Source organism: Oryzias melastigma, linkage group LG2 (assembly GCF_002922805.2).
Source record: "Oryzias melastigma strain HK-1 linkage group LG2, ASM292280v2, whole genome shotgun sequence".
In the NCBI taxonomy this organism is placed as follows: domain Eukaryota; kingdom Metazoa; phylum Chordata; class Actinopteri; order Beloniformes; family Adrianichthyidae; genus Oryzias; species Oryzias melastigma.
The window spans coordinates 10,340,040-10,351,413 of NC_050513.1; the positions used below are offsets into that span (position 1 = coordinate 10,340,040).

Below are 11,374 nucleotides of genomic sequence, written 5' to 3' on the forward strand. Positions count from 1 at the left end.
CTTCACGCCTCAGTGTATGAGCACAGCTCCGAGTGTGTGCTGAACGAAAGCACAATGAGCAGAGAGGGCTGCATGTGTGTGATGCTTTGTTGCAGGCGCATTTTCAAACCCATCTCCAGCCACCTCAGATGAGCTGGGGATTATAGAGTGACCCTCCATGCCTCTGTCTTATTGGTCTGGCCGGGGTGCATTAGGCTGCCGTAACCAGCCGTCGCACCGTCCCCGTCTGCTGCAGCACACCTGCTGACGCGCTGAGCGTCCACGTTTCAGGTGGAAATCACCTCAGTTTTTCATGATTTGGTCAAATATTTAAACGTGGATACAATAACTGATGAGTTAAACTCTATGAAGTATTTTTATCTGACACTAAACCCAAATATTCACTCATGAACTTAAGTTTAAAAAGCCTAACATACCTGAGGAAACTAGTCCCTTTGTGTTTTTAGGGTCCGAATCAATGGGGAAAGTGTATCGTTGCATCCCTAATGCATACCAGTGTGTTTACATTGGAAGTGTCACACCGTTTTATTACATTTAAGGATTTCCTTTTTTTTTTTTTAATTATTTTTTTTTTTGTTGTAACACACAAATTATAAATCAAACCAAAAGCAAAACCGTGACCCAAAAATCAAGGTCTATAACTTGGATTTTTGACCAATAGACAAAGTACAAACTTTGTCTATCCCTATGAAATCCCTATTTGTACTTTGTCTTTTGGTTAGATGTCATAGGGATAGACAAAAGACCTATATTGGTCAGAGATCATAGGGACAAAGTACATACTTCGTCTATCCCTATGATATCTTAACAATAGACAAAGTACATACTTTGTCTGTCCCTATGATCTCGGACCATTAGACAAAGTACATACTTTTTCTCTCACTATGATCCCTGACCAATACCTATGATATCAGACCTTATTAGGGACATCTTGAGAGAGAAGAGATCAATTTTCAGTCAAATTGTTTCCTTTAAATGTAAATATTTGATATTAACTGTAGAACTTGTTATTGTGCATGGTAATACAGTATTATTTGGCTGTACTGTGGTTCATCTCTAACGACCTCGCTGTTTTGTGAATTTTTGTAAGTGTAATTTTGCATGTTTTTTTGTTTTTGTTACAGTATACTGTAATCTACGTTCTGATTGGCTGTTAACCTTGTCAATCAATCTCCACCGTGCTGTCTCTAGTGCAGAATGCGTTTAGTTTACTGAATCTGCATAAATATTCAATTGTGGTCAATTTTTTTTCTTTTTTTTATACAAAAAATACTCTCTGGATTAGGGCTGCCACGATTAGTTGACTAATCGACTATTAAAATAGTCTACGACTAATTTAATTTAGGTTTTTTTTTTTTTTTTTTACAGTTTTTTAGGCTAACTTAGAGTTCAGCTAATATTCCAGCTGCATGGTAGCTAATTTGGCTATTTTAGTCTTTTTGGTTTTTTAGGCTATTTTGGAGCTACATTCTAGCTAATGAAGGCTTTTTTTATTTTTTAGGGTAATTTGGCATTTAACTAATATTTTATCCACCTGCAACCTTTCTGCGTTTTTAGCCATCAATTTCAGCATCTTCAGCTGTCGCCACTAGCATTAGAGGGAATATATACAGTTTATTGTTAGTTTAAAGTTAATGATGGTTAAGATGTGTGTTTAACATCCACCTTGTGCATGACCTGATTAGTCGACTAATCGTGAAAAATAATCGGTGATTAGTCGACTACTAAAATAATCGTTTGTGGCAGCTCTAGTCTGGATAGCTCTGTTGGTTAAGTGTGGTTCTGGCACACAAGAAGTCAGGGTTTAATTCCCTGTGTATACAATGACCTTCATCCAGTGTGGGTTCTTTTGCCAAGACCCTTTGTGCTTTTGACTATCTATGTAGCCCCAATTCGGGGTCTACATGTGCCGGTTCCCAGCCCGGATAAAATACAGGTTGTCAAGAAGGGTATCCGGCATAAAATTCTCTGTCACCTAAGCTAAATCACTCTGATAATAAAAAATGTATATTAAAAATTATTTTATTAATTAGTAAGAAAATGATCAATTTGCCTTTGTTCTGAGTTTCTGTTGTTCCAGTCACCAACTGGTGTTTAGGCCAGCACAATAATTGACCATTTGGCTTAATGTACTTTAAGTTAAACCTTTTTTTTTTAAATGATATTTGGTCTTTTCTAATAGACGTACTGAATGACCAACATCTATATTACTGTATTTTTTGAATATTATTGTTTACCAGCATTCTTTAAAAAGTACTTTTTCTTTCTCTCAGGCTTAAAGATGCAGTGGACCCCGGAGCACAGCCAGTGGGCCGAGCAGCATTTTGACATATCTTCCACCACTCGCTCACCGGCCCACAAAGCTGAGGCCTACAGGGCGGTGCCGGGGCACCTGCAGCGCTCCGCCGCCTACCAGTACGCCTGGGCCAATGACGACATCTCCGCCCTCACCGCGTCCAACCTGCTCAAGAAGTACGCCGAGAAGTACTCTGGCATCCTGGAGATGCCGGGCTCGTACTCCGAGCCGCCCGGCGTTCCTGGAGTGATGAACGGGCGTAAGGGGGACTCAGAGCCCTGGCAGGACGGCGTGTACCCCATGAGCTGCATCCCGGAAGGCGTTCCCATTAGAAAGGGAGGGGTGGCAGCGGCGTCAGAGGTGGTGTCCGGCATGTGCAGCTCCCCCGGCCTTGCCTCCAGCACCCTGAGTGAGCCGAGCTACTCCAGCAGCAGCTGCGGGAGCCACTCGGCCACGGCGCTCCACTCCTCGTCCATGCCCTCTCAGGATTACGCCCCTACGTACAGCGGCCCCTACCTGCACAGCAGCTACAGCTCCCAGTCTGCCCCGACCCCGGCCCTCCCCTCTCCACTGCACAGCTCTGGGCTCCTCCAGCCCCCTCCCCCGCCCTCCCACCCCACCTTAGTTCCATCATACAATGGAGGCTCCCCCAATTTATCAAGCTATAACTACCCCCCAGTTGGCTACCCAGCGCAGGGCTCGGTGGGACCAGGATATAGCCCTGGAGGGGCGCCGCCACCCTCGTCGTATCTCCCCTCAGGCATTGCTGCTCCTACACCTCTTCCCCCCAGTTCTTCTTTACCCGGATACCCGTACCAGAGCCATAACCTGACCCCAATTGCCCCCACCCCTTTGAACAGCAGTTCCTCCAATACACTAAAGAGGAAGGCGTTCTACATGGCAACCCAAGGGGAGATGGACCCCTCTTATGGAAACTTTGGATATGCCCGGAGCTCGGCGGAGAGTCCCATGTACCGGGTGGCAGATAGCAGCAGTACAAACGGAGGCTCCAACCCCACCGGTGGCGGGTTTGACAGGAACTCCAATACCCAGAAACAGTCCTCAATGTCATCCGAGCAGCAAAGGAAGTACGGCGGTCAGGGAGCAGGGGGTCCGCTGACTCCACCGGCCTACGTCTCCTCCACCCTGGGGGGCTCCCGGTCTGCAGATTCTCTTGCTAGCTTCACCTCCCCCTCTCTTAGTGAGCAAGCCGCAGACGACCATCGTATGCACCTGTCTCATTCAGCGCCCGGGCCCGCCTCCTCCTCATCTAATCCCTCCTCGCGGCTGGCTGAAGAGCAGCTAAAAACCTGCAATCCTCAACTCCTGGACATGGTGACGTCAGAAATCGTTCAACAGGGCCCCCCAGTGGACTGGAGTGACATTGCAGGTCTCGAACTAGCCAAGGCTACCCTAAAGGAGGAGGTGCTGTGGCCCATTCTGCGTCCAGACATGTTTAGCGGTTTAGGACCGTCCCCACGCTGCATACTGCTGTTTGGCCCTAGGGGCAGTGGAAGGACGTTGCTCGGCCGCTGCCTGGCCACTCAGCTGGGGGCCCCGTTCCTCCAGCTCAGTGGTTCCACCCTGGCCACCAAGTGGTTGGCCGATGGAGAAGAGATTATCCGAGCGTCCTTTCTGGTGGCACGTTGCCGTCAGCCCTCTGTACTGTTTATTAGTGAGTTGGACATGCTCCTGTCTGCCCACCTCAGTGAAGAAAGTCCAATCAACCAGCTAAAAGGGGAGCTACTTGCCCAGATGGACTCACTTCTTATGGGTTCTGGGGAGGACAGTAATAACCAAGTGTTGGTGATCTGCTCCTCTAGCAGACCCCAGGACATGGATGAAAGTCTACGAAGGTACTTTTCCCGGAGGGTGCTGGTGCCCCTACCGGATAACGCGGCCCGGCACCAAATTATAAACCAGGTCCTGGCCCAATCCCAGCACAAATACTGCTTGAGCGAGGAGGAGCTGGCGCTGCTGGTCCAGCGTACCGAGGGGTTTTCTGGACTGGATCTGGTCAGACTTTGTCAAGAGGCCCTCGTAGGTCTGTTACACTCTGCACAGGGCATGGACATGACTGGTATGATGCCCAGGGGCCAGATCAGGCCCCTCTCCTACCAAGACATTGACAGTGTGTGTTGTAAATTCCAAGCCAGTATATCGCAGAAAGAGATTGACACTTACACTGAGTGGAACAAAATGTTTGGCTGCAGCCAGTGAAAACACAGACACCGCCCTTGAGAAAAAGAGTGCTTTCGCAGTTCCTTCCCTCAGGGCAAATGCATTGAGCTGGAGGGAAAGGCACGCCGAAGGCCAACACAAGCCCACTGTGCTTTCAAAAAGCAGAGTTTAGATGCACCCAGAGAGCTGGTGTATTCCTCGTCTACCGAGCTGGAGTTTCAGTCTGAAAACTTGACACTGGAGATAGCCAGGCCTTGTTTACACACAAGCGAGTTGGCTTCCGATGGCCCTATGTATATATAAATATGTTGTCGTTCTTGAAATTTAGTTGGCTATCTAAGTGCCTGAAGTGGTGCTTTCTGATTTTTTTTTTTTTTTTTTGTTAATTTGCCTCTCAAGTCAACGTTCATGGCATGAGCTGATGATTATTAAGAGCTTTAAAACTTCAGCAGTGAGTCTGAAAAACCCTGATAGTTGCCATCAGTGGTGGTTCTTCATCCTTTATTGTCCTGCTTGGAGCCGTTATCAATCCGGGTGGCAGTAGTCTGGCCCTGTCTCGCATTTCTCTGTGTCTGCAAAACAAACAACACTCAGGAAAGCCTTTGTAAATTGTACAGTACCTCAAGATACGTTGACGTTAAAAGCACTAAAACCTGAGAGGAAAATCGGGCACTGGAAGGTTGTGGTTCAAGAGGCTATTACGGATAGCAAAGGAGTGACAATGAATGTATTAGATATGTTCTCAATCGACGGAACATAATCTTAAGTGAGTATTAAATCATTTTGTCTTAAATTTTTTTTGTTATCATCACAGCAGGTGCTTTCGTTACCTGTTTCTACTTGACAAATCCTTCAACTTATTACCATTGCTCTTGAAAAATGTGATACCGTGTTGTTGCCCAGCTTGGGTTTTTGGGGGGAGGGGTTTATAGAGGCGGGGGAAGTGTACATTTTTGAAAACAGCCACAATCAACATACGGCGCAATCTAGGCTACATGGTCAGGCTGCATGGAAGCCCCATCAGTTTATCAACACACTTTTCCACCCATTTGTTGCACAGTTAGAAGGTTTTAATTAAAAAAAAAAAAGGAAATGTTCTACATTTTTTGAAAGTACACATTTGCTAGCACATGAAAGTTAAATGAGATACATGTCGTACTCTTTATATGCAAAAAATGCACAAAAACAAACTTTATTAACCTATACCCAAATATTGGCAAGAAACTCAATTTTAAAACTTTTAAAATCAATGACATCACTATAAACGAATACTTGTTAGTTTTTTATTTTTCCCAAACAATATTTGTCACTTGGCATAAAGGACGCTCAAGTTGGGTGTAAACTTAACTTATTTGTTTGTTTGTTACAAAAGACAAATCAAAACAGGAATTCCAAAATTTTACCACCATCTAGGACTAAATCTGAATTCTTCCTCTCTCCCAACGGCTTCTCCCTCTCCTTAAATTTACCCCTCCAAACGGAGAGTTATGGAACAATAGATGTCATCAATGGTCGCCAGTCAGCTACGTTAGCGCAGAGATGCTAGCGCTCAGAAATACATAAAAATATTGATTTTATAACTTGAAAAGGTCATGCTGAAACAAGAAGTCATTACTTAAATTTTTAAATGTAAACTTCTGTTCTTCAGAGCACACCCGCGTGAAAAAAACCGCTTCTCCGCGCCGCGCTGTGCAGCGGAAGCCCTTAAAACTATTTCGAACAACCCTACCCCTGCAATTGGAGGGGGAGGGGGAGAATTCAGATTCAGCCTAATTCTTTAAAAGTATAGTGGCAACTTTGTCCAAAAAAAAAAATATCTACAGTTGCTGAGGTTTTGTTTATTTATTTCACTTAACACACACAGAAAGATAAAAGGAGGTTAAATGTTTTCTAAAACGAAACAAAATATATATATATTGGCTGTTCAAAATGATGTCAGAATGTGTTGGGTTTTTTTGGACTTTTTTTAGCCTTATTTTTTTTTACCTCAATTTTTTGTTTTCGTTTTGAACCAAAGTGAAGCATTTATGCTGTTAAAAAAAAACTGCACAAAAAAACATCCCTTTTGAATAGAAGATGGCACAGATGCTAGCTTAAATCAGCAGAAACATAATTTTAAAACAAGCAAATACTTTTGGATGACCGATAGGCGATATTGCAACCAAAAAGGTGATCTCAGTTGGACTTTATGTGTGCTACATCAAAGAAAGAAAAAAGATTTAGCAGTTATATTATTATTGATGACTTCTTCACAGTAACAGATAGCAGTCCCACAACTAACTACCAAAACGTTTAGGCATTTTTTATTTTAAATTTCAGTCTAGTATTTGGTAAAGTCCAAGCAGGTGCAGTACAGGTGCTGCCACTGCTGTTTTTGAGAAAACTCAATGTTTAAATGTGAGGATTCGTTAAAATGCCAGCAATTAACAGCAGCTTCATTTTGTCAACATTAAATCAAAGTTTTAGCCCTTTAACCTCAGAGCTTTTCCCTCAGTATTAACGTTCTTTGAATTACAACAAAACTGTTCAAGCAGGCTCTTTCAGTCTAAGGAAATGCGCGTTTTTGGCTTTTGGTTCAAAACTTACTGTTGAACCAAAGCTACGCATATTTTTAAGACCATTTTTGGGCTATACGTACAAATTGCGCAACCATTGAATCCGCTTAGCATCATCACAAACTTGGATTTGGTATGATGTGTGGATGGCGTCCCTTATAGTTTACGGAAATGCCAACCATTTGAAGTTTGATCATGAAGGAGAAATTAATAATTGCGTCCAGAATATTATGATATTGAGTCTTTCTTATTTCAAAATAAAGTTATGAAAGAAAAAGCCTGAAGTAAGATTCGTGAATTTGCACCACTTTTAGAGCAACGTTGAACCTCATCAAAAAGTAGGTGTGCTAGAAAAGAGGTGCAAAAGAAGAAGGCGTAGCCCCTCCCTGCTTGCCCAGTGTTAACACTATATGCTAAACATGTGTTTAACGATGCTCGTCACATGACCAGTGTGAAACGTAGCATCACTCTTCAACATAATCAATGTAAACCAATTAGTTCTAAAGCAGATAAACAGCTTTAAAGTCTGTTGGGTTTATGTACTACCGTAACTCCTTAACTGCAATTAGCATAATTTCAACAAATTCTGACACAGATTCAAGCAGATTTAGAATCTGATGAGTTTATGAACTACTGTAACTCTTTAACCATAATTAACATAATTTCCATAAATTCTGACACAGATAAAAGCAGGTTTAAGAATCTGATGGATATACAGACTACCGTAACTCTTTAATCGCAATTAACGTAATTTCCACAAATTCTAACTCTGATAAAAGTAGCTTTAGAATCTGTTGGATATACAAAGTACCGTAACTCTTTAACTAACTTGCAATTAATGTAATTTCAACTAATTCTGATGCAGATTGAAGCAGCTTTAGAATAAGATGAGTTTATGAACTACCATAACCCTTTAACTGCAATTAGCATAATTTCAAGAAATTCTGACGCGGATTAAAGCGGGTTTAAAATCTGTTGGATTTACGAACTACCGTAACTCTTTAACTATAATTAGCTTAATTTCAGCAAATTCTGACATGGATAAAAGTAGCTTTAGAATCTGTTAGATATACAAACTACCGTAACTCTTTCATTGCAATTAATGTAATTTCAACTAATTCTGATACAGATTGAAGCGGCTTTAGAATAAGATGAGTTTATGAACTACCGTAACTCTTTAACTGCAATTAGCATAATTTCAACAAATTCTGACACGGATAAAAGCAGCTTTAGAATGTGTTGGATATACGAACTTCCGTAACTCTTTAATCGCAATTAACGTAATTTCCGCGATTTCTAACGCGGATAAAAGCAGCTTTAGAATCTGTTGGATTTACGAACTACCATAGCTCTTCAACTGCAATTAACTGATATGAAACACTTTACAGTAGTCAAATTTATACCCACCCAGCATAAACCAACTAATTCAGATAGAAGGAAGAAGAGAATCCCAGGAATGGATGTCAATTGTGTTAACGGTAGCTACGTTAGCTCAAAGAGCGAGAGCATTTCCTGTCAGTAGCGACAGCTCTGGTATTAAAGGGTTCTAAAACAAGACTGGATTGGAAGAGTTTGTATTTTTTGCTTAAAACCAACTATTTCAGGTTTTTGCATATTTTTTGATCACCTGACCTCTGGAACATTTGGCTTCTGAGAAAAAAGTTCAATCAGACGGCAGTCACTGAGAAACCACTGAAATCCAAACGTCAGTTTAGTAGTTTGACTGTAAATTAAATTGACGGAGTATAAAAATAACTGTTGGGACTTTGATGCAGGTCTTTTAGGTCCTTCAACACAGGGATGTTTGATACCCGTTGGAAAATCTTGTTTTTTTTTTGTTTTGTTTTTTTTTGGCGCTTCTGTCACTGTGTGCTTTGCTGTAGTTGAGCTTCATGCGTATTCTCGTGAAAATGTTTCCGCTTTTGCTTTCACTGGGTGTTTGACCAAAAACTCATCCTTAAACTTAAAAAAAGGAAAGAAAAAATAAAAAAAATAGGGGGGACTTTTACGGTGTAAGACCACGTTTTGCTGCTTTCTCCAGAGCAGAACCCAAAGTCCGGTGTTGTGCTGAGCATCAGCAGATCTGACGGCGAGGAGAGACAGGCGGGACGAGGGGGAGAGTGGAGCAGCCCCTCAGAAAAACCAGCCTCAAAAACAATTCCCAGAATTCCCTCCGTCAGCAAATCCTCCAGAGGGAGAAGGGAGAGTCTCCGGACGGAAAGAGCTGCTCGAGCACTTCGGAGCCCCGGCACGGCGGCACGGGCGCCCCCTCCCCGCCACTCCGTCTCCCGCTTGAAACGTGGCGGTCATCGCTACGCTTTGTTTGTGTTTTCTGCTCCTTTTGATCTTTTTCTACACCCCCCTCCCCCTTAATTTTTCTTTTTTACGGCATTTCTACCTCATAGCTACTAAAACACTTTTTGTTTTTCTGTCCAAATTTCGAACATTTATTTATTGAAAAAAAAAAGACACCGTGACGTTTTACGTGGTCTACCTCAGTGTGCAGGAGGAAAGCTGATGGTGCAACCACGGGCTACAGCGTGGCCTAGATTGTGGATGGGATTGGGTGGGGGGGGAACTCATGTAATCCAGAACATTTGCTTTAATCTTTTGTGAACTTCTGTGGTTGTACGCGTGTGAATGTGTACATACGTGGGCACACCTCTTCTTTTTTTTTCTTTTTTTCTTTTCTTTTTTTTTATAAATTGTTAGTATATATTACACACTTGCACAACTTTGAACCAGAGTGTAACGTGTTTCTGTTGTACATATCTCTATACATACAATACAAATGCACCACTTGTTTATATGTGTGAATATGTTGCCATACTTGCAGTAAATGTATTTTCATGTAATCTGAGGTACAAGCAGCAACAAACGACCCATTAAAGACATTTTCTTGGGAGATTATATCTTAGCTTGTTGCGTTCTTTGTTTAACCGTTGCTCTGAGGAAAGAAAAGATTAATAGCGGAATTTATTTATCAGAACAATGGAAAAATAAGTGTACTGCCTAGAAAAAAAGAAAAAAAAACACACAGTCGAGCTGATAAATCGCCTTAATGAGCCTAGAGTTAGTCACCCTTGTGTGCAATTATAAAATCATCCGAGTCGCTCCGAAAGCCGGTTCTGTCGCTTCTCTCATTAAAATGTAACAATTCATTTCTCTTGCTGTGCTAAGAGTGGCAAGACCGAAACATTAAAGCATTCATTATATTTCTCCATCACAAAGAATTTGGATTATGCAAGCTCTCCTAATGAAAATGATTTTCAGCGTGTCATTATACAGCTGGCGGTGAGGTGTAGGAAGCCGCCGTATAGCCTCCGTAATTATCCGAGGGAAAAACTCAAATGCCTGGCGAGGAGGGGGTGGGGTCAAAGAGCATCAAGGGCTGCTGTTTTCTTTATTATCTGTCTTTTGAAAACCCGCTGCGGCCATCAAAAAATTATTTATGACGAGCTTTTATGTCCAAAGTGATGCTCTGAAGCTGTTTTTAAGACGGGGAAAGTGTCCAGCAGAGCTGTTGTTGGGAAGAAAAAAACCCAATTCTACGGTCTACTTTGGATCAAATCGGTCAAATAAACCTGATGTTTGTGATCATAGGGCATCAACTCGGGCAATGTGTGAAAAAAGTCATAAAGAATAGCAGCTAGATTTAAAAATGTTCACTTTAAAATTAAAAGTCTATTGGGCTGTAATGGAATGAACCATTCAGGGTGTTCTCCGCCTCTGACCAACAGTAGCAAGGATAGGCTGCAGCAACCCTAAAAGTGAGTTTGAAAAGTGGATTAAAGTCTGTTGTGATCGGAAAGGTGTCTGCAAACTTTACACAATTCAGGTTTATTCCTTGAAAATGTAATCAGTAGTGTTTAGAAGAAGACAGAGTTATCCAGACATGCCAAATTTTGCTCCTTTTTGACCAACCATTAGGACTCCGCTTAATTTCGCATCACCGTTAACTAAAAACTAAAAGCAAGACACTGTGAGTTATATATATATATATATATATATATACATATATCTGAGCTTCTAAAAAATATTTTTTTAAGTTTTGCTTTTCTTCTAATCCCAATAAACTTTAGCGTTTCTGCAATAAAATGCTGGTTTTAAAGGTGAATCTATATTTGAAAGTAAACACAGTTGTTCAGTCATTTTAGGATTGGTATATATACATATAAATGTATATAGATACGTGTGTGTGCGTATGTGTATATATATGTATATCGTCTGTGATATATATATTTACATATGTATACACGTTTTTATTTAAATGTATGTATGTCTATATATTTATATATATATATATATATATATATATATATATATATATATGTGTATATCG

The 11,374-nt window shown here is 41.5% G+C and overlaps 1 protein-coding gene across 1 annotated transcript in view; it reads left to right on the forward strand.

Annotated features, from left to right (window-relative positions):
• The window catches only part of LOC112160168 (fidgetin), a 46,217-nt gene extending 36,171 nt beyond the window's left edge, over positions 1–10,046 (forward strand). Inside the window, exon 3 of the mRNA XM_024294557.2 lies at positions 2,274–10,046. Within this exon, the coding sequence (XP_024150325.1) occupies positions 2,274–4,516 (2,243 nt within the window). The 3' untranslated portion in view covers positions 4,517–10,046. The remainder of the gene's footprint in view (positions 1–2,273) is intronic.
• Positions 10,047–11,374: the final 1,328 nt, after the last annotated feature.